Source organism: Salmo salar, chromosome ssa13 (assembly GCF_905237065.1).
Source record: "Salmo salar chromosome ssa13, Ssal_v3.1, whole genome shotgun sequence".
Taxonomy (NCBI): domain Eukaryota; kingdom Metazoa; phylum Chordata; class Actinopteri; order Salmoniformes; family Salmonidae; genus Salmo; species Salmo salar.
Genome location: NC_059454.1, coordinates 70866120 through 70890795, shown reverse-complemented (window position 1 = coordinate 70890795; position 24676 = coordinate 70866120). Strand labels below are relative to the sequence as shown.

The 24676-nt window shown below is 43.6% G+C and overlaps 1 protein-coding gene across 4 annotated transcripts in view; it reads left to right on the top strand.

Moving 5' to 3' along the window:
- cadm1a (cell adhesion molecule 1a) overlaps nucleotides 1-24676 on the top strand; it is a 432273-nt gene that overhangs the window by 314779 nt on the left and 92818 nt on the right. For 3 of the 4 annotated variants that reach the window (XM_014137381.2, XM_014137380.2, XM_014137378.2), the window contains exon 2: nucleotides 11089-11106. The exons of the other annotated variant lie outside the window; for it this stretch is intronic. In XM_014137381.2, the coding sequence (XP_013992856.1) occupies nucleotides 11089-11106 (18 nt within the window). The remainder of the gene's footprint in view (nucleotides 1-11088; nucleotides 11107-24676) is intronic. 4 annotated transcript variants of the gene reach the window in all.

The window sequence follows — 24676 nt, the reverse complement described above, 5'->3', positions numbered from 1 at the left end:
TGTATCCCACCACTGCCACCAACATGCACTCACTGTCACGGTAGCATGTTGTTGTCATATATCATGAGAGGCCCCCTGCTCTCCTGTTACATCAGTGACCAGACAGACAGCAGAGATCTAGGGGTCATGTGCATCACAATGCTTAGCACCAGCACGTCAGTGGTCCATTGTCACAGCTCCATTGCACAGACACCGACCCAAGTCAGACAACCAGACGATATGAGGTGCGTTTGCTAGGTATAAGCAAACAGATGCTCACAAATGCTGACCTTCTCAGTCTTTTGATAGGGACCTGTTGGGGAATGACCTGGAGGTTCAATGACAAATAGACACATATTACCCTGGTCGGTGGTCATTTAACCGATGTGCTGACAATTACTAACACAATTGGAGTGAACCTCCATGACCGAAAATAGTACAACCATCTAAAAATGTAGCCTAGTGTATGTGAAGAGTTGTGCCGCGGTGAACATCGCCCTCACCACGCCACAACAGATGAGAGTGCCTGTGAAGGAGAATGAGCGAGAGGGTGGTGGGGGCTTGTTGTCATTTCTGTCAGGCAGTGTCAGGGCAGCCTCCAGGTTTGAACACAGGGCTTAGGAGTGAATATGCGACTAATGGTTGACTGCGGGCAACGCTCTCTTTTGTGTGCTCTGATCAGGCGGATTAAAGCATCCGTATTTCTGCCTCTCCTGGTATTACCTTGTAGAACGGGATATGTTTTAGTATTTCCGCTAAGGAATATATGATATGTAGACCCGACCAAGATGATTGAATTTAGTAACGAGCCAAAAAAAGGGCTAAGAGAGAGAGGAAATGGAGAGGCAGGGCATTGTAATCTCAGCAGCATTCTGACTCATGGCTTCTAAAGGGTTTGGAGCAAATCTTTGTATTGGAGCACTTTTTAGCCTACCTCTAAAACACATTTTCACTGCAGGATGGGATATGTGTTGAATATGTGGCATGTGGGCTAAATTGTGAAAGGTTTATGGAAAAAATATATGTGTTTATCTCAGATGGAAAGTAGATAGCCAAATGTTTTTCTGCACGTCACCATACATCTTGTAGGCCCCAATACAATTGGTAAATTATGAATATAAAAGTGATAGTACGCTCTTCAATAGATTGCTCTCTGATATTGATATCTCTCCACATAGCCTAGCATTGCAATTTGATTAGCAATATATTGCCAGTATGTGAAAAATAAACCAGACCAGATTCTGGTCTGAAATAGGCTACGTTGTTTTATTTTCCTATGTCTTGCTCTTGGCATGAAGGAATATTTGTTATTGAGTAGTAATTCAATTCCTTTCATTACATTCCTTGCATTGTATACGGTAATGCAGGGTTTCTGTATCTTTTCAGTCCACTGTTGTACAGTAATATCTGTCCTATGCATTTTGCCATGGCTAATACTGTGTTCTTTAGCTTAAACATAATAACAAAATATACTGCAAAAAAATAAAAAAGAATCATGTTTTATTCTCGCTGACTGTATCTTTTATTTTGATGATTGTTAGTTCTCAAAGATTCTACAATAAAAACATTCTCTTTTCCGTTACCTTTTGTAGATAATTTATATTGTTCTTTATAAAGTGTTTTTCCATCCCAATTTATACTTTTTGGACTAAAGCGACCTGATAAAACACTTAGGCGGCCCACCCAAGGATTTCAATGGCAGAAAAGCCTTGAATAACACTATCTATGATCTACCAATGTAGAGGCTAATGTCCTAGGAATGCATTTCAGATTCAGAAAAAAAAAAACGTTTTTGCCCCAACATTGGGCATTGTGTTGTCGAACACACCCTCAAGAATTTCGCTACACCCGCAATAACATCTGCTAAAATAAGTGTATGTGACCAAGGCAATTTGATTTGATTATGCTTTGAGTCATAGTCCCTTGTATGAGCCTTACAAACGACTGTAGCCTAAATACATTCATGCCTATGCACAAGTAGGCTAGAATTGATCCTAGTCACCTCATAAAAGTGTAAGTGCAATAGTGCATCCATAACCTATAAAATGGTTTATAAAAAGTGATCCTGAAAACTCAAATCCCAACTCATCAACTGGAGCTGTTTGTTTGTTGTCCCTGGAAGTGGTGTGGTGGCGGCAGGCCCCATGAATCAGCCTGAATGGAGCTCGTTGAATGGCCCATCGCTCTAGGTACAGTTGAGCGGTCCGGTTATCAGTGTCATTCGCTGTGCTCGTAACCCCGGTTCCATGTCTGTCTGGAGCCATTGGGTTTCCATTACCACAAATCCATTCTGCTCATTTAACAATAATGACTGAGGCCCTGCCACGACCCCAGACTCAAGCTGGGCTAAGTCTCGTCCGAGAAGACACTAGACGTGCCTTTTGGTTTCGTCCAACCCAGACTAGACGTGCCTTTGGTTTGGTTCAACCCGGCTCCCATATTCACTGACTTATGGTTTCATCCAGGTTTTCAGTTGATAAACTTCAAAGTCCAGGATTTAGATTTTCTCTTCTAAAGCCTAGATGACAACATTATGGTAAATGTAGGGTAAGTTGTAATTTTAAGCTACATATATTTATTGGCTATAGCCATCATGTTTTAGAACGCTTCTGTAGCATAGAATCACTGACACATCTTTCCCGACAAATAAAAATGATATCCCAAACTATGTTTACTTTAAAATGTATTCCAAACAAAAACAATGATTGCGAAGTTAAGCAAACCATACAACTCTATGCAGAATGACGGCATGAACGGCTGAAAACTGTCATTCTGTTACAAAACTTTGGATCTGCACGGTTCTTCAAGTTAACTTGTTTTTGTAAAATGTTCTGTGGAAGTTGCAGTCCTTTTGCATAGAGTTGTATGGAGTTGTATGGTTTGTTTAACTTTGCAATCATTGGTTTTTGTTTGACATACAGTACCAGTCAAAGGTTTGGACACACCTTCTCATTCCAGGGTTTTTCTTTATTTTTACTATTTTCTACATTGTAGAACAATACTGAAGACATCAAAACTATGAAATAATACATATGGAATCATGTAGTAACCAAAAAAGTCTGAAACAAATCAAAATATATTTTATATTTCAGATTCTTCAAAGTAGCCACCCTTTGCCTTGATGACAGCGTTGCACACTTTTGGCATTCTCTCAACCAGCTTCACCTGGAATGCTTTTACAACAGTCTTGACGTTTCTTTTTTGGTTACTACATACTATTTCATTGTTTTGATGTCTTCACTATTATCCTACAATGTATAAAATAGTAAAAAAAATAAGGAAAAACCCTTGAATGAGTAGGTGTGTCCAAACCTTTGACTGGTACTGTACGTTTTAAAAGAGAAAAGTCTGAGTCTCCGCATCATTCTGTTGTGGAATTGTCCTAAATCATACCTCATCACTCTGTAAATGGCCATTCAGAAAACAGCTTTACTCCTACTGAAGAAAAAAATACAGGCGCACATCTGAACCATTATTTTGTCACGCCATCTAAACAGGTTTTGGTGCCTGGCTGTTTTGTAAGATAATAACTGAGCGAGCCAATCTTGTTGCCGTGGTGCCTATGCCGCACGCCATGGCCTATCCAACCAATCCCCCTCTGATATGAGAACACGGTCGGCCCTCCTAACCTCTTAATTACACGACAGCATGGCGGGTCACGCTCCAGCCCCCTGGTCCCCCCCGCTCAGTCAAGTCAGTGGTGTCCATCTGTGCTTTCCCTGTACCCCAGCCATCCCGCTAGCAATACGGAGCCCTGCGCGCAATAGCCCAATGTTCCCCAAAACGGAAACACTGGGACCAGTAATAAGATAAAGTTCCTGGCCAAAGCACAATGCAACATGTGGTGGAGGGAGGTACAGATAGGGACATTGACTGTCAGTGCTACAATAAAAGACGCAATATTGGTGTAGGGCTGTATGTACTGTACAAGTGATACTATCAGGGCTGTAGGTCACACTTACCATTGCCAATGGCCTTATATACCACAGCAACTACTAGTGGAATAATTAAACAGATGAGTTACTTTGTAGCTATGTACAGTGGTGGCTACCACTTTTGCGCATGTGTTTTTGTCTACATGGACAACATTATTTGCTGCAGTACTAAGTAGTAGTCAACCATATGTACAGTGCATTGGGAAAATATTCAGACCCCTTGACTTTATCCACATTTTGTGATGTTACAGCCTTATTCTAAAATATATATTTTTTTTCTCTCATCAGTATACACACAATACCCCATAATGACAAACCAAAAACAGTTTTTTCAGACATTTTTGCAAATGTGTGTATGTATGTATATATATATATAAGAAGAATCGAGGTTGTAATCGCTGCCAAAGGTCCTTCAACAAAGTACTGAGTAAAGGGTCTGAATACTTATGTAAATGTTATATATATAAATATATATATACATTTACATAAGTATTCAGACCCTTTACTCAGTACTTTGTTGAAGAACCTTTGGCAGCGATTACAACCTCGATTCTTCTTGGGTATGATGCAACAAGCTTTCTCCCATTCTTCTCTGCAGATCCTCTCAAGCTCTGTCAGGTTGGATGGGGAGCGTCGCTGCACAGCTATTTTCAGGTCTCTTCAGAGATGTTAGATCGAGTTCAAGTCCGGGCTCTGGGTGGGCCACTCAAGGACATTCAGTGAATTCTCCCGAAGCCACTCCTGCGTTGTCTTGGCTGTGTGCTTAGGGTCGTTGTCCTGTAGGAAGGTGAACTTTTGCCCCAGTCTGAGGTCCTGAGCGCTCCAGAGCAGGTTTTTATCAAGGATCTCTCTGTACTTTGCTCCCTTCATCTTTCCCTCGATCCTGATTAGTCTCCCAGTCCCTGTCGCTGAAAAACATCCCCACAGCGTGATGCTGTCTCCACCATGCTTCACCGTAGGGATGGTGCCAGGTTTTCTCCAGACGTGACGCTTGACATTCAGGCCGAAGAGTTCAATCTTGGTTCCATCAGACCAGAGAATCTTGTTTCTCATGGTCTGAGAGTCTTTAGGTGCCTTTTGACAAACTCCAAGCGGCCTGTCATGTGCCTCTACCATAAAGGCCTGATTGGTGGAGTGCCGCAGAGATGGTTCTCCCCAGTTTGCTCAGTTTGGTCAGGGAGCCAGCTCTAGGAAGAGTCTTGGTGGTTCCAAACTTCTTCCATTTAAGAATGATGGAGGCCACTGTGTTCTTGGGGACCTTCAATGTTGTAGAAATGTTTTGGTACCCTTCCCCAGATCTGTGCCTTCACATAATCCTGTCTCGGAGCTCTACGGACAATCCTTTCGACCTCATGGCTTGGTTTTTGCTCTGACATGCACTGTCAACTGTGGGACCTTATATAGACAGGTGGACACCTGGATGATCAATGGAAACAGGATGCACATGAGCTCAATTTTGAGTCTCATATCAAAGGGTCTGAATACTTATGTAAATAAGGTATTTCTTTATTGTTCATTTTTAAATGTTGCATACATTTGTTAACCTATTTTCACTTGTCATTGTGGGGTATTGTGTGTAGATTGATGATGGGAAAAAATGTAATACATTTTAGAGTAAGTCTGTAATGTAACAAATTGTTGAAAAGGGAAGAGGTCTGAATACTTTCCTAATGCACCGTAAACTGCCTTGCCCCTGGAATGTTTATTTTGAGTGGCACTTACGCAGCAATGGTTACATACGGTACATTCACATGCAAAGTGCAAAGTTAACATATAGGTGTAGGATCTTGATCGCCCTGTTGAAGGAGAACTTTCCTGCAATGTAGGAATTTAAAAAAGTGTATTTAATGTTTAAAAAGGCTTCTGAAGTTTGTAATTTCCACTTTGAAATGTCAGACTTGATTTTCCTTTACGAACATTTTTACAACCCCTACAAAAATGTCCATTAATTATAATCCACATAATAATTCACATTTCCTGTTGCTGCAGGATTATTTTCCGGCTGTAGCGAACTGGCTCCAATTAAGATCTGACATCTGTACATTGTGTATGGTCCTTACATCATTTATGTAGCCAGTATGTATGCTTTGTATAGCCTATTTAGCCTAGATAGTGCTGAATGAGTTGGCTTAGTGGAGAGAGGTCCACTCAGAGTGAGTCACTTTGTGTCTGCGGTTTACCCCTGACTTACATTAGAGCCATGAAGAGAGCCATGTTTTTTTATGATGACTCTCCGCCACTTATGGTACTTCAGTGCATCTTAACCTTACAGACGTCGTGCACAATCAGCGCCGTGCATCACAGCGCTTAGTAACAACAGACCTCATCTGTGGCTTCTTCTGTCTCAGCGGTGCAACGCGGAAACTCACAAAAATAACTTCATATTCCAAATGAGTCCTACACTGTGTCTGCTCTGCAGTGCACATAGTTTTCCCCCCTCTTGAAACACTAAGAAACCTACATTAATCCAAGATGTCCAGGTTTGATATTTTCCCAATCTCTCGGCGCCACCCATGATTGTGGTGGTGACCTCGCCTTCCTCTCCCAGGTCATGCTGGGACATGGCGGGGGAATTTTCCCATCACTGCCAGCTTATCAGTGTGACAGCGCGGCGTTTAATCGCGGCGCCGCAGACAGCTGTTAAGTCCCTCTCCATACTGACTCAGACGCCGAGCGTGGATGAGCGAGCCGAGCCGATGCTTCCAGTGTAGGGGGGAGAGAGAGAGCGAGCGAGAGTGGAAGAAAACAAATGGCTGGTTCATAGGTTTCATAGAGCCCCACTGTGTCCCTGTTCAACAGCGGCCTTCGTCTCATCCCCTGGTGTGTGTGTGTGTGTGTGTGTGTGTGTGTGTGTGTGTGTGTGTGTGTGTGTGTGTGTGTGTGTGTGTGTGTGTGTGTGTGTGTTTGCATGTGTGTGTTTGCGTGTGTGTGTGAGTGAGTAAGTGATATTTCAGACATGTAGATCTCTTTCTTGCAGTCTGTGTCACTTACACACACACACAGAGTCACAGTGGCACACACACAATATAGTATGATCTCAATCACGAGAAGAATGCTCTCATGGTAATGTAGTCACAATTGGGTCACTGGGGCTTTGAAAACAAAACAAATTGTTACAGTGTTGACTGGAATAAGGTTGAATCCATTTTCATTCAGACTTTGATTCACTTCGGCGGCTTGTAAGGGAGACAATGGGAGAGCGGTATCGATAATTACTTTTTAATGTGGCACACTCATCATGTCCAATTTCATGGCCCTCCAGCTGCAGATTTCCGATTTAATCACGACATAATGCGGTTACACTCCACCTTTTGAATGGGTTGGGGGTGGAAGAGGAGGACCCAACTACCGCCAACTTCCCCATGTCTGGATCTGTGCCATTCAGACCTGGGTCAAAAATAGATTGCCTATTATTTTCTTTCAAATACCTTCGGTACACTTCATTTAGGGCTGGCGCACAGGGTGGGCGAGCTTTGCACTTTTGGGACTACTACATAAAAGGTTGACAAGGATGACAAGGTTAGAGGTATGGTTCCTCCAGTAAGGCCTTAGATCAGAGGAGGAAAGGGTTGAACTAATGTTAATGTAGAGAGTTCAGCAGAGGGTTAATGCTGTCAGAAGCTCCTTGACTTCATAGGATTTTGCTGACAGTAGCAGATTGCTATGTCTGGATTATTAACCTACTGTAGGTCTGCAATACAAACCATATTACATATGCAATAAGGCCCGTATTTCTATTGAGGCTTTGAATATGAACTTGGTGGTCATTTTTTGCTGCTGCTATAGAGATTCTTGCAGGTCTCTCACACCCAGAAATGTTTGTGTGTGTCCATGCATAGAGATGGGGATGTGTGTGCGAGAGAGAAGGCCGGCCTGTCTTTGAGCTGTTCTGTAGCCATTTTATGAAGTGAAGTGTTCTTGCGGGCTGTAGAGGTGATTTTAAAGAGAGGCATCAAGCCTTCATTAATGCAGCCCAGCCTGTCTGACCCCTGGTTAATGTTCCTATCATTTTTAGAGTAGGGAGTAGCTACCTTTCATTTGAAATGACTCATGTTTAATGCATCTCTCTGGTTCCAGCATTTAACCTCCACGGTTGTTGGAGGGTTGGATGGTTGCATACCGGCGACATGGCCATGCCGGGCAAGAGGGCTTGGCGGGTTAGCCAGGCAGCCCCCCTCAGGACCAGTGGGGTTGAAATGGCCATGCAGAGTTATTCACACCCGTCTGGCATTTACTTAACATTGCAAGCCCCTTCCCCCTGGCCTGTGTTCCAGGAACCTGATCTCCAGGGTGGCCCGGGTCCCCCCGTGGCTCTCTGAACCACTTAGTTGCCGTGGCCTGGGCCATGACTGGAATCCTTAAGCAGGGGAGACTGGCTTGCGGTGGTGCTGGGGTTTTGGGTGTGCGTGTGTGTTTGTTTTGTACTCGCTCTGTGTGTGTGTGTAGTGGGTAATAATTTGATCTACTGTATAACTCACCTTCAACCCATAATGAGACCATGCCATTTATATTCAAAAAGTCTATCAAATGCATATCATATCATTTGACTCCGTAAGATAAATAGCAATGTGCAAGCAGGACTATTGTTGAGTTACAGGAATAGACTATCAAGAAAGGTCTGAGAATTTAATATCAAAGGCTAAAACTTGTTGACCAATAGAATAGTGTAAAAGTGAACTTCCAACCAGATATCAGACCTACAGGATGTTATCACAACAGCCGTCTGCTTTCCAGAGGTGTGACAGAATGGGTGATGGGGAGAGCGACACAGATAATTCAGCATTCCTGAGAAACACACAATAATCTTCATACAGTGTTGATAAGAGTCACTTCAGGAGCCGCCACTATGTGTGTGTGTGTGTGTGTGTGTGTGTGTGTGTGTGTGTGTGTGTGTGTGTGTGTGTGTTCATGGCTTTTAGCCAACTAATGTCAGAGTGAGTAAGAAACGTATACGAATGGTTCAAATAAAAATCTAATCGCATTTTATTTATCACATGCTTCGTAAACAACAGGTTTAGACTAACAGTGAAATGCCTACTTACAGGCCCTTCCCAACAATGCAGAGAGAAAAACAGAAAGATACACAACAATAACTTGGCTATTTATGTCAGTAGCTAGGTTTCCATCCAATTGGCGGCAGATTGTAATGCGAATATTCTAAAATCTGCATTAAAAGCAATATGCACATTTTCCCACCAAAGTGAACTTGGTGTGGATAAAAGGACGTGCGTGATGACGTAGTGCACATAAAAATTACTTTTATGGTTAAATTCCCATGTACTGAATAAAAAAATACAAGTTACAAATTAGTTTCCATCGCATTTTCAACTCTACTGATGGTTTAGTAAAAAAAAAATGTTTGGCGCGAGCGCAGCTTGCCAACAGCTTGCAGATACAGTGCCGTTAGGCTTGCCGACATTATAAGATTATTATGGACAAAACAGTGAGATGAATCATGTCACCAGAATAAGACCCTCGATATTTATTGGGAAGGAGTATCAATCGCCATGCACTTTGACCCCCCTGTGAAGTTCATCATAACTTATTTCATCTGTAGCCTAATGAACTGCATGCTTTCTCCGAGTCACCGTGGGAGGACCACACAACATGCATGTGTCATCGCGTGACTTCAACTTTACTTTGATAGTATGGTTATTATATCAATATTTGCGCATAAAGGTGTTTCCACCCCCCATTTCTCACAGAATACATTTTACAGACACAAAAAGATCCCACCTTGTCTAGAGTATTTTGGAACATTTACATATTTGCAAAGTTTACAGAGAAATGTGCTGTTTCCATTCCATCAGGCCTGTCGTGAAGAGTCTTATCCGACATGTACTTTACTCGCTTAAAAAGGTTGGATGGAAACCTGGTTTATGTATCAGTGTTGATGAATCTATTACTGTGCTCATGGAGGCCTGGAGGGCTTTGGTGTACTCAACCTGCTGACAATCTCAACACTTCATTTCTATATGCATAATTAGGCTACTAGTACTAGGCTATACTCTGACAAACTAGGTGCTATCTCGAACCCAAAATGGTTCGTCAGCTGTCCCCATAGGAGAACCCTTTGAAGGACCCTTTTTGGTTCTAGGTAGAACTATTTTAGGTTCCATGTAGAACCCTTTCCACAGTGGGTTTTACCTGGACCCAAAAAGGGTTCTCTTCTGGGGACAGCCGAAGAATCCTTTTGGAACCCCTTTTTCTAACGGCGTAGCACTTATGTTTTTACATGTTGGTTTGTTTTGTATCAGTAGATGGTTGGAGAGATTCAGTCTGATTGCTCAGCAAAGTTCAATGGAAGAAATCTAGACGATGTCAGCCGATGACACATTTTAGACCATTTCAGACCATCCATTAGATGCATCTGTGCCACAAATACGAGTTGAAATGTCTCTCAGGATATAAACGGAAACCAAATAGGATATATTTTCTTTTCAGTCTCCACTCTGAAAATGTCAACTGATTTCTCAGCTACTAGGAGGAATCGACAGACTCCCACTTGTCTCTTGGAGAATTGATAATTAGTATGTCACTGTGATTGAAATTTGGCAAATGTTGAAGGGATATGGGTTGTCTAATCAGAACCAGCCTCAGAGCAGAATCCTGACGCTCGGTTGGCGTGGGGCGGTTTTTAAAGACGTAACGGGTGACAAATGAATTGCATTATGGGTGAAGATGCTCATTTTCAGGGGGAAAGCGATGGCAGAAACCACAGATGGACAAATCTGGTACCTAAGAGCTCTGAAATGGTGTCATTTGCATTCACTGTCATATGAATTGAACCACCAATAAGCTTGTGCTTGCTATTCAGACCAATTCTGAGGTGTTCAATATTAAGCTATGTTTATTATACTATGATTATGTCAAGCTGTATTGAATATGACTTATAACTGAAAAGTCAAAGCTTCTACTGGTGAATTGACTGAATTGAAATGCCATGTGTGCTATTGAATGAATGAAACTATTCACCCTTTCCCTGAGAAGAAATCAAGCACCCTAGAAATCCCCTCTCTCTGCCTTCATATGTTGGCCTCACGCTATGCTAGTGAGCTACCTCTCCTCTGCACTGGTGATGTTGGGGGCTGTTAAGCTGTGGTGAATGGGGCTTATCGCTAATGCTAACGCTACTCTCTCTCTCTTTTTTCCTTCCCCCTTTCCCCTGACACAGGAGCTGCTCAGTACCCAGGTAAACCCCCCCTATCTCCTTCTTCTCTCTTTTCATTGATTTCTCTCTCTTTCTCACTCGTGCCCTTCTCTTCTCTCTTAGTTTTTACAGAATGGTCGCCTCTCAGCGTCTAGCGTTTGTGTGCTGCATACTAACTATCGCAGTGGTCTTTCCATATCAATTTTCTTTTATCACACTTTTTCTCTCACTGCCTTTCCTTCTCCTCTGTTTTCGTACATCTTCTGCCGCCGCCGTCGCCGCTCCATAGCTGCTGATAGACTATCTCTTGCTTCTGCACCTGCTTTTGTTTCTTCTTCATGTCTTTTCTTATTTTGTTTTTGCAACCTTTTGCTCTCTATAGCTGGTCTAGGGTCAGTTTAGTTGAATACTGCATAATGGATGATGTTAGACATGGGGGCAGGGAGAGCTGATCTTAAAACCAGTTTGTGTGAGCAGAAGGTCACTAGACTAGAGCTACAGTTTGTCACATTCTCTTTTTCTTGTCAGTGTTGTTTTGTGTTAGGTTTTTAGATGTTGATGGTCTGTGCTATGTGAAATTGTTTGCATTGTCGATAAAATGGTGTTTTTGTGAATGAATGATGATATTGGAAGGACTTCGATGAACCAGTTTAAAAGCTTATCATCTCACATGCCTCACTAGAATATATCACAAGTTATTCATAATGGAATCATTTCGATACTCCTTAGCAAAACCTAAGAGGTTATTTTAAGGATGCCACTTCATTCATACTTAGTCACTTTTAAATGGATAGCAAACCAGGACATACCTGCTTCAAAACAACACCGTTCCTCATTTGCCTGCTAACAAGGCCTGTTTTAGTCTGTGTTACACCATGGTACCATGGCAAACTGGTCTGAATTTGTGGTTGGAACTAAAAGAAATGACACAAGCTACAAAGTCAGGCCTATTTTTTTTGTCTTCAACTTGACTGTCTTTCAAACAGTCAGCCACAATGAAATAGCACTTTAGCAGTTAGCATACAGTCACTACTGTCTCAACAACTCTAGTACATCTCCAGTCCTGGAGAGCTACAGTGTGTGGATGTCTTTATACCATCCCAGCTCATCTAATCATGGTCTAAATTGAAGACCACTATCAGTTAAGTCACTGAATCAGGTATGTTGGTGCAGGGGTGGAACCAAAGCCTGCACACTCTGTGGGTCTCTGGGACCAGAATTGTCCAACACCTTCACAGCCTCCTATCCGAACCAGACCGTTGACTTTTAGCACGTTAGCTGTAGACTACTGTAGACAGAGGTTGAGGACAGTCAGACGATGAAACTAGACGGCCCGACAACGCCCCTCACTGCGGCACGGGCGATTAATGCTCCCACCCACCCCCCCATCCACATTCAATCACGCCAAAGATGCTGAGCCAGTATTGAACTAGCGTTTGCAAAAACACTGCCTCGCTTGGCAGAGGGCCTGGTGTGTGTGTGTTTAGCCCCTGCCTTCGATCCAATTATTAATGTCACCCTCCGTTATTTATACGTATATAAATTAGAATTGAGCTGCGAAAGATTCTTCCCGAGGGGGATTGGATAGGGCCCAGCCCTTGCTAAGAGGAGGACAGTCCTTCACGGCTCTATGCTCAGTGATCTCCTGTCCTATCCTACCCCACCCGCTGTTATGCTGTAGTCTTCTACAACAGATTGCCAACTGAACATCACTGCTCTGCTCTCCTTCCCCTCTGCCAAGGACATACTGTACTGTACAGTCACCATCTATATATTAAGTAAAATACAAAAACTACAAAGCGCTTTATGGCTGGAGGACTGGTACAAGTTGCAGGCTGTAAACTTCCAGTAAATCCCTAAAGGACTTGATGGGGAAGCTGTTGATGGGAGAGTTGTTGAGGGGAGAGATGTTGAGGGGAGAGCTGTTGAGGGGAGAGCTGTTGATGGGAGAGTTGTTGAGGGGAGAGATGTTGAGGGGAGAGCTGTTGATGGGAGAGCTGTTGAGGGGAGAGCTGTTGAGGGGAGAGCTGTTGATGGGAGAGCTGTTGAGGGGAGAGCTGTTGATGGGAGAGTTGTTGAGGGGAGAGCTGTTGAGGGGAGAGCTGTTGAGGGGAGAGATGTTGAGGGGAGAGCTGTTGATGGGAGAGCTGTTGAGGGGAGAGCTGTTGAGGGGAGAGATGTTGAGGGGAGAGATGTTGAGGGGAGAGATGTTGAGGGGAGAGCTGTTGAGGGGAGAGCTGTTGATGGGAGAGCTGTTGAGGGGAGAGCTGTTGAGGGGAGAGCTGTTGATGGGAGAGCTGTTGAGGGGAGAGCTGTTGACATTTTAGTAATTTAGCAGATACTTTTATCCAGAGCGACTTACAGTAGTGAGTGCATACATTTTCATATTTTTTCGTACTGGCCCCACGTGGGAATCACCCCACAACCCTGGCGTCGCGCTCTACCAACTGAGCCAACAGGAAGGAGTTTAGACCTAGCATAGCGTAGGATCAGGATCAATTCCAGTCCCTTTGAAGTCGGGAATTGAAATAAAATTATTCAGCTGACATTATGGGCATTTTCCCAATTTGTGATTTGAATTCTATTTCCTTTCCTGAACGGACGATAAACAGAGTCTGTCCTAATGATGTTTCGCAGGCACAGAGGAGTAGATACATTCTCCAGACACTTGATTAGAAGAAATACTTAGTAATGCAACACTGCGCCCGGTAAATCCACCACCTCTGTTATACATGAATGTTTCAGCCTGAGACCTTTGTGTTTCAGTCTAGATCAATTGTCTAGACTGATCCCGTTTTAGTATAACCTCTTGAGCATCTGATCCCGTTAGCGGGATCAAAATCCAGCGAAAAATCATATCGCCAATTAGCATTAAAAAATTATCATAATTTTTTACAAAAATTAAAAATATATTTTTTTTTTTTTTATAGATACACCTCTCCTGAATCGACCCACGTCGTCCGATTTCAAAAAGGTTTTACAGGAAAAGCAAATCATTAGATTATATTAGATGAGTCCATCGTAAAAAGCAGCTTCATAGCCATTTTCCGACCAACCACTTCCATCACATATTATCAATAAACAGCTAAATGTAGCACTAACCTTTTACAAACTTCATCAGATGGCACCCCTAGGACATCATGTTATACAATGCATGCATTCTTTTGTTCAATAAAGGTCATATTTATATATAAAAACAGCATTTTACATCTCTGTCTGACGTTGACTACCTAATTTCCCCTCAAAAGCGTCCCGGTAAACAATGCTACGTTTCAATAAATTGCTATACTATAACGATTTTTTAAATGTATATTGTCAATCTAACATTTATAGATGAATATCTCTTGAGAACACCCGTCATACCAGATTTTAAATTAACTTTACTGGGTAATCACACTTTGCGATAAAAGGAGATGCGATACTCAGAAAATCAGCTAATATACAGTGCTCGGCGCCATCTTGGATGCAACAGTATGAACCATCTCATCTTCAATAATATTGTCAATAATCGCCTACCTTTAGTTGTCTTCATCAGAAAGCATCCCAGGTCCACAACAGATGTATTTTCGGTCAAAAAGTCCATACTTCACGTTCCATTAGCCTGATGTTGGTAGCGCGTCCTATGGCTCTCTCCAAACGCAGCTCTGCACTTCATACTGAAAGCAATCCTCGCGCATGTAGGTTCGTTCAAACATGTCAAACGTTGTATAAAATAAATGTTCAGGGCCACTAACACCAAGAGAGCCAATAAGATTCGAGGGGGATGATTTCACTGCCTTTAAAACCGTTTCCAAAGGTGGGGGCAGACATGGCCGCCGGCGTCATAATGGTGATGGCCCATCCCCTGTGACCAATTTCAAACTCCTGTCATTCACTGAGTTTTGACTCTATAAGGCTCAAACCACTGTGAAAGGACTGGCGACATCTAGTGGAAGCAATAGGAAGTGCCAAAATATTCCTAAACCCCTGTGTTTTTCAATGGGATAGGTTAGAACTCAATACAACACATCAGGTATCCACTTCCTGTCAGAAAATGTCTCAGGGTTTTGCCTGCCAAATGAGTTCTGTTATACTCACAGACACCATTCAAACAGTTTTAGAAACTTTAGAGTGTTTTCTATCCATATATAATAAGTATATGCATGCCCTATCTTCTGAGTTTGATTAGTAGGCCGTTGAAAATGGGAACGATTTTTTTTCAAAATGCGCTGTGGCGCCCCCTATCCTAGGGTATCCTCAAGAGGATAACTGACTGGAATTTCATTTAGGTTAGGTAAGGTCAATAAAGTCCTATGAAAATTGACCCAATCCAACAGAAAAGACCAACAAATGATTTAATGTACTATAACCAGGTTTACTAAACGTTTCATTCAACCTCTCAGTTGAATCAGGTGTCCCAAGTCCCGGAATACATGAAATACATGAAATTGGCTGCACCTAGCTGGAGCTTTTAAAACAGGACCTCCTAAATATGTCTTGTTGAACAGTGTCTGCCTCCTCGCTCTGACCTCAAGGACAAGCCTGTGCCACAAGGACTCCTTGCCACCCCCTCTCTCCCAACGCACTGATGACATTAGTGTGTATGTGTGTGTGAGAGAGGGGGTTCTTTCGGGGCAATCAATAGAGGGAGATGTGAGAGGAGCAGAGGACAGGGGCTTCCGCATGGCAGTTAATCTGCAGGCCACAGTACAGGGATTCATATCTGTGTTCAGATGGGTCCTTGAGATCACATACACTCTCTTCTCTCTCACAAATCACACACTCTTTCTCTCTCTCTCTCTCTCTCTCTCTCTCTCTCTCTCTCTCTCTCTCTCTCTCTCTCTCTCACACGCTCTGCACGTGCACACACACTAACACACACACACACACACACACACACACACACACACACACACACACACACACACACACACACACACAAGCCTGCTAGTACTGCACAATTTAAACACTTTCCCTCAAATTCCACCTTTCGTTGATGTGTAAATATTGGACTATAAATTGTGCCTTCCTGTATTATACTGATGCAAAAGGAACCAGAGAGTAAGCAATTTCGTTAGACGGTGTATACCATGTAGAGGTCGGCCGATTATGCTTTTTCAATACCGATACCGATTATTGGATGACCCCCCCCCCCAAAAAAAACGATGCCGATTAATCGGACGATTTTTATTTATTTATTTGTAATAATGACAATTACAACAATACTGAATGAACACTTATTTTAACTTAATATAATACATCAATAAAATCCATTTAGTCTCAAATAAATAATGAAACATTAATGCAAAAACAAAGTGTTGGAGAATAAAGTAAAAGTGCAATATGTGCCATGTAAGAAAGCTAACGTTTAAGTGCCTTGCTCAGAACATGGGAACATATGAAAGCTGGTGGTTCCTTTTAACATGAGTCTTCAATATTCCCAGGTAAGAAGTTTTAGGTTGTAGTTATTATAGGAATTATAGGACTATTTCTCTCTATACAATTTGTATTTCATATACCTTTGACTATTGGATGTTCTTATAGGCACTTTAGTATTACCAGTGTAACAGTATAGCTTCCGTCCCTCTCCTCGCTCCTACCTGGGCTCGAACCAAGAACACATCGACAACAGCCACCCTCGAAGCAGCGTTACCCATGCAGAGCAAGGGGAACAACCACTCCCAAGTCTCAGAGCGAGTGACGTTTGAAACGCTGACTAGCTAGCCATTTCACATCGGTTACACCAGCCTAATCTTGGGAGTTGACAGGCTTGAAGTCATAAACAGCGCAATGCATTGCGAAAGCTGCTGGCAAAACGCACGAAAGTGCTGTTTGAATGAATGCTTACGACCCTGCTGCTGCCTACCACCGCTCAGTCAGACTGCTCTATCAAATCATAGACTTAATTATAACATAATAACACACAGAAATACGAGCCTTAGGTCATTAATATGGTCGAATCCGGAAGCTATCATCTCGAAAACAAAATGTTTTTTCTTTCAGTGAAATATGGAACCGGTCTGTATTTTATCTAACGGGTGGCATCCCTAAGTCTAAATATTCCTGTTACATTGCACAACCTTCAATGGTATGTCATAATTACGTAACATTCTGGAAAATTAGTTCGCAACGAGCCAGGCAATGAACGCAAGAGCAGTGACACAATTTCATGTTAGCAGGCAATATTAACTAAATATGCAGGTTTAAAAATATATACTTGTGTATTGATTTTAAAGAAAGGCATTGATGTTTATGGTTAGGTACATTGGTGCAACGACAGTGCTTTCTTCGCAAATGCGCTTGTTAAATCAACACCGTTTGTCGAAGTAGGCTGTGATTCAATGAGAAATTAACAGGCACCGCATCGATTATATGCAACACAGGACACGTTAGATAAACTAGTAATATCATCAACCATGTGTAGTTAACTAGTGATTATGTTAAGATTGATAGTTTTTATAAGATAAGTTTAATGCTAGCTAGCAACTTACCTTGGCTTCTTGCTGCCCTCGCGTAACAGGTAGTCAGCCTGCCATGCAGGCTCCTCGTGGAGTGCAAAGTAAGGCAGGTGGTTAGAGCATTGGATTAGTAACCGGAAGGTTGCAAAAACGAATCCCCGAATCCCCCATGAACAAGGCAGTGAACCCCCGTTCCTAGGCCGACATTGAAAATAAGAATGTGTGCTTAATCTGACTTGCCTAGTTAAATAAAGGTGTAAAAAAAAAATTACAAAAAAAAATAAATAAATCAGCAAATCAGTGGCCAAAAATACCGATTACCGATTGTTATGAAAACTTGAAATCGGCCCCAATTAATCGGCCATTCCGAATAATCGGTCGACCTCTAATACCATGCATATCCTGTACATACCACTAATAAAACTAGAAACGCACACACTACGACACAGAGCTATGCCTGCAAAATTGCACACGTGCTTTGTCGTTGAATGGTTCTAGTCAATGTTTACTTGTGTGCCCTTTGCATTCCTTTATTCTAGATCCCCTCCAAAGCCTGTTGAAAACACCAATGCAACCACTATATTTTCCTCTCAATTGATTGGTTTGCAGGTGTTGTAGAGCACACTGTTTGATGATGATGATCTTCATGAAGCAATTCAAATAAAAGTGGATTGTAAGTAAGCCTCACAAAGGCATGGAGACACCAGTAGAGAACAGACATACCAGACTAGATAGTAGTGAGCTGCAGGTTTGTGACTGTTTTGTGTTCGTGTACAAGATGGCTGTGGAGAGACAGCCAGGTGCTAGAGTCACGTAGCACATACACATACACACGCACTCCCTCTCTCACACACACACACACCACTAACCAAGAGGAGAAACAGTGAGTGGGGAGGGGGGGGATGAGGGGGGAAGAGGGATGCTGATAGCCTGTGTTCTGCTGCAGTGCCCTCTACCTCCCCACCTCTCTCTCTCTCTCTCTCTCTGTATCTCCCTCTTGTTCTCTCTCACCACCTCTCTCTCTCCTCCTTCAGCCCTTCTGCAGGGTCTCAGCCTGCTTTTGTTTATCTGGCTGGGGGTGGAGGAGAGGAGACCCCTCCATCCGTACTTCTCTCTCCTCTCTCTCCCTGCCTCCCTCCCTCTCTCTCTCTCCTTCCTGAAAGAGATTTCCAAATGAGAGAGCATAATGGCGGGCCCTCTGGTAGCGCGCCCAGGCCACCACTGCCTCTCTGACACCCTCCCCTCCTACACATCCTCCCATCCCTCCCCCACACACACCCACAGACACACACACATCCTCCCATCCCTCCCCCATACACACCCACAGACACACACACATCCTCCCATCCCTCCCCCATACACACCCACAGACACACACACATCCTCCCATCCCTCCCCCATACACACCCACAGACACACACACATCCTCCCATCCCTCCCCCACACACACCCACAGACACACACACACCCTCCCCTCCCTCTCCCACACGCCCACAGACACACACACACTCCCCTCCCTCCCCCATACACACCCACAGACACACACACATCCTCCCATCCCTCCCATCCCTCCCCCATACACACCCACAGACACACCCTTCCCTCCCTCCCCCATACACGCCCACAGACACACACACACACACACACACACTCCCCTCCCTCCCCATACACACCCACAGACACACACACATCCTCCCATCCCTCCCCCATACACACCCACAGACACACACACACCCTTCCCTCCCTCCCCATACACACCAACAGACACACACACACACTCCCCTCCCTCCCCATACACACACACACACATCCTCCCATCCCATCCCTCCCCCACACACACCCACAGACACACACACATCCTCCCATCCCATCCCTCCCCCCACACACACCCACAGACACACACACATCCTCCCATCCCATCCCTCCCCCCACACACACCCACAGACACACACACATCCTCCCATCCCTCCCCTGATTCAGATGCTTTTTTGCACCACTTCTCTCCATCCATCCATCCATCCATCCACGGACATCTCCCACGTGAACTCTATTTTCCTGGTCATTAGCACCACACAGGCCAGGCTTCCCCCTCTTTGTTTACTTCTCTTCTCCCTCTTTTTATTGGAATGCACTGCAAGTGTCTCCCCACTATCTCCTCTCTGAGTGGAGAGGAGGATGGTGATGAGGGAAGGAGGGGGAGAGGGAGACCATTACAGAATAGCCTTTGAGGGATTTTCCCGGGTGTTTTCTCCTCCAAAGCATGGAGGCGTAGGAGGTCAGTTTATCAACACTGTCTCATAATCTGCAAGTAAAAACGCCATGCCGTTGTTGCTAATTAGCCACTACAAAAGCTTCTTCAAACTCTTCTTCGGGGCGAGTAATCACAACTTAAGCGCTAGGCCCTTTTGGAATATGCTTCATGATTCTGGGTGACATCAGTTCATGTTAACAGTGAAGATGATGTGGAATCATTCTTAGCCATTCCCTTTGAATGAGCGAGCTATCTCAAATACTAAAACATCCTCAGTATTTAAGAAACCATTAACGTTTCTGAGGAAAATTAAGCCACTTGACGTCGTTGAATGAATCAGCATCATCACTAACAAACCTTTTGATTTTACTACTGTGCAATAAAATATCTCTATAATGTCCTCTTTACTCCATTGAATGAGATATGTTTCATCTTAAAAGCAGGACATTTCTAAACGGTGTAAATCAGGCTTAGTACATTTGCTTTTATTGAGTAGAAGCAGGGTTATTTTAGCCTGGTCCCAGATATGTGTGTGCTGTAGAGCCAACTATGATTTAGCATGACATTGAACATAGGAGTTTGCAAGACGACACAAACAGATTGGGACCAGGCTAGGGTTCTTTGCATCAAAGCAGTATGTGTGAATATGAGACGGTGACTGGTTGGTTAGGGATTTTGGCAGGGCTGCATCACCGTGCATTTCTGTTGAACAGGGTCTCCCACTCACAGATGGAGGGGTCAATGGCCACTGCCACTCATCTGGTCCACAGCAGAATTGGATTGTGAAAAATCGCAGGGAGAGGAAAAAAAGAGCCTCTTGTTTTTGTGGGAACACCAACAAAACTCACACAGACACACAAACACATGCAGGCACGCATGCACACACACACACACACACACAGACAGAGAGAGAGACACAGACACATACACAGAATGCCATCGGATGAGAATCAAATCATCTAGGGTGCTTAGATACACATTGACTGTCAAACACACTCTCAGTGAAAAATGACTAGTTGACCTCTCAAATTCACCATATCAAAATACAGCATTGTTTGTTTGTTCTAAAATGTCCCCTTAGCTGTGGTATGCCACATAAGCTAAGCGTAAGCACAAGCTACAGGCCTAGTTAAATGCTGGGAAAATAGACCGTTCAACACTAATATGACAGAACTGGTTAGATGTAACCAATACAGTGGCAACCTTGCTTTTCACCCAATCAATTCTGTTAGTTCAGTGTTCATCTCAAGGTAGGACACCAGACTTGTGCATATTAACAGGGTAAAAAGCTCTACAAGCACTCAATTAACATTCCAATAACGTTCTAGCAACATTACCTACTTTTTTGCAGTTAGCATTAGCAGAGTACAGTTCAACAAAGGGCATGGCACAGTAAGAGCGCCTCACTGCGTCTGTTCAATAGCCTGCTGTGTGCTAGCTAGCCAGCTCAGAGCCCCTTCTGTATGCAACTCCCATGGTCAATGCTAATTTGACACCGGTGCTATTTTCTCTGATCGAACTTGCAGAGGGTGTACTGGGGGGGCTAGTACCGGCCCTGGCTGCCGGACCCTCTACGCTCTCCTCTACAGAGAGAACAGGACCAATGACGAGGGCCCAATGACCTTTCCAATCCAGCGGTGTGCTGCAGCCTTCAGCCAGCTGTCTGTGACTTGCACCGCATGTGGGCTTCTCCCAACCGCTGGTGCTCTCTCATGTCAGGGCGAGCGTGGAAATGTACCACACACTAGCAAAGACACAACCGGGTCTCTTCTTTCTCTCTCACACACACACACACACACACACACACACACACACACACACACACACACACACACACACACACACACACACACTCAAATGTGTGCACAAATACACTCACACAAGTTCAGTCGAGCACACACACACAGTGTAGGCTAGTGCTGCTGAACGTACAGAGCATCCTCATCTGACAAGTTTAATCTAGGCCAGAATGATCAATGCTCTGTGCTAGCGCTTTTGAACGTCACTAATTACATACAAAGATAATGTCACAGATCTGTTTGAACAAGTTATGCAAATGGAACCGATATGAATCCTTTCTTGCATGACGGCAAGCCTTGTTGATTGTTGACACATGCACAGAAAGCAAATGCACAGCAAAGCTTAGAGAGCCTTTAAAGGGGGAAACTCATGTTATATTGCACATGCTAGTTTGGTTCTGTGTTTACAAGATTCCATTTGCAAATAAATAATTTGATTCCTGTCAGTAAGGAATCAATTCATTGAAGCATAGATACAATAGCCATCCTCTAACTAATATACACGTGTCCCTGTGCCCATTCGGGTACTGTTAGACCATATCTTTGCTTTTGTTTATCCTCTGATTTCTGGTCAGGTGCATGCAGGGTGAGTTGAGAGACTTTTCCCCCAACTCGTGTTGAGTATAGCTAGATTTTTGCTGAAGACTCCAATATGCACACACATCTCTCCCATTGAATTTGCCAAGGTGGCTCCTCCTTGCTCAAACACATGCATATCTATACATGTATGTATGTTGAGCTGTAGCTCAGTCCCATCTGTAGGCGAGGCTACCGTGATTTATCCAACTCTCTCTGCTGCATTCCTTTGTTGTTGTTCCAAACATGTATGGCAGTAGATGCTCACAAGGATAGTTAGAGGATTTGCCAAGGTACAGATCTAGACTAGTTGTATTGAGAATGATTGATCTGATAATCTGGGCACTGAAGCCATGTGATATGGTCCTACTCTGTCATGGTTTTCTGAGTTGAAGTTTTTGGATGCGGTTTCTGACGTGACATATTCACTATTTGTGTTGCACATGCGGTGCCATCTCCTCTTTTGGTAAACACCTGCTAAAACATATTCTCATCATTTTACCTACTCATTTAATTTGGTCTAATTACCAAATTATGATAATGCCCTTTTTGTGTAAGAGCTGTTAAAAAAAAAAAGGCCTGGAATTTTAGCCTGTTCAGGTGGGAGTTTTTGGCCCAGATCATGACATCACAAGCTGATATTATTATGACCAATAACCAGTTTATCATTTATTTGCATATGTATCCTCCAAAGGGGGTAAGCAGGGTAGGCTCACAGAGATCCTATTACATTACTTATTCTACGGGTAGGCTTTAGAGCAGGGGTATTCAACTCTTACCCTACGAGGTCCGTAGCCTGCTGGTTTTCTGTTCTAACTCATTCGTAATTGCACACACCTGGTGTCACAGGTCTAAAACGATCCCTGATTAGAGGGGAACCATAAAAAATGCGGTGAAACTGGCTTCGAGGTCCAGAGTTGAGTTTGAGGGCTCTAGAATGTAGACGATCCTATCCACCAATCAGTGCTGTGTATATACAAATGTATATCAACACGCCCACACAATGGCAAAAGGAGGCTCAGGGAAATAAATTACATGATCAAAAGTATGTGGACACCTGCTACTCGAACATCTCATTCCAAAATCTTGGGCATTAAAATGAGATTGATCCCCATTTGTTTCTTTAACAGGAAGGCTTTCCACTAGATGTGGAAACATTGCTGCGGGGACTTGCTTTCATTCAGACACAAGACCATTAGTGAGGTCGGGCACTGATAATGGGCCATTAGGCCTGGCTAGCAGTCGGCGTTCCAATTCATCACAAAGGTATTTGATGGGGTTGAGGTCAGGGCTCTGTGCAGGCCAGTCAAGTTCTTCCACACCAATCTTAACAAACCATTTCTGTATGGACTTCGCTTCGTGCACAGGGGCATTGTCATGCTGAAACAGGAAAGGGCCTTCTCCAAACTGTCGCCACAAAGTTGGTAGCACAGAATCGTCTAGAATATCATTGTATGCTATGGCATTAATATTTCCCTTCACTGGAACTAAGGGGCCTAGCCCAAACCATTAAAAACAGCCCCAGACCATTTTTCCTCCTCCACCAAACTTTACAGTTGACACAATGCATTGGGGAAGGTAGCGTTCTCCTGGCATCTGCCAAACCCAGATTCGTCTGTCGGACTGCCATATGGCGAAGTGTGATTCATCACTCCGGAGAACGCGTTTCCACTGCTCCCAAGTCCAATGGCGGCAGCTTTACACTACTCCAGCCGACGCTTGGCATTTCGTATGGTGATCTTAGGCTTGTGTGCGGCTGCTCGGCCAATGAAACCCATTTCATGGAGTTCCCGACGAACAGTTCTTGTGCTGATGTTGCTTCCAGAGGCAGTTTGGAACTCGTTAGTGAGTGTTGCAACCAAAGAAATAAAATGTTTACACGCTACCCACTTCAGCACTCGGCGGCAGAATAGCAGCACTTACAGTTGACTGGGGCAGCTCTAGCAGGGCAGAAATGTTACTTGTTGGAAAGGTGGCATCCTTTGACGGTGCCACGTTGAAAGTCACTGTGCTCTTCAGTACGGCCATTCTACTGCTAATGTTTGTCACATGGCTGTGTGCTCTAATTTATGCACCTGTCAGCAACGGGCTCCCGAGTGGCGCAGCGGTCTAAGGCACTGCATCTCAGTGCTAGAGTCATCACTGCAGTCCCTGTTTCAATTCCAGGCTGTATCACATCCGGCTGTGATTGGGAGTCCCATAGGGCTGCGCACAATTGGCACATCGTCCGGATTTGGCCGGGGTAGGCCGTCATTGTAAATAAGAATTTGTTCTTAACTGACTTGCCTAGTTAAATAAAAAAATGTTTAAAGGATGTGGCTGAAATAGCTGAATCCATGAATTTGAAGTGGTTTCCAAATACTTGTGTATAATTGGAGTTATTTTCATGATATAAACACATTGATTTATTAGACTTACAGTTATGATTTAAAAGTAAATTTGCAATCCAGATTAGGCTACTGTAGCTGTTGGTAGTGACTCGATAACGTTGACATTTTCTGGGTGACGTCTGTGTACGTTTGATGTTGTCATTAATGAGCATGTTCCCT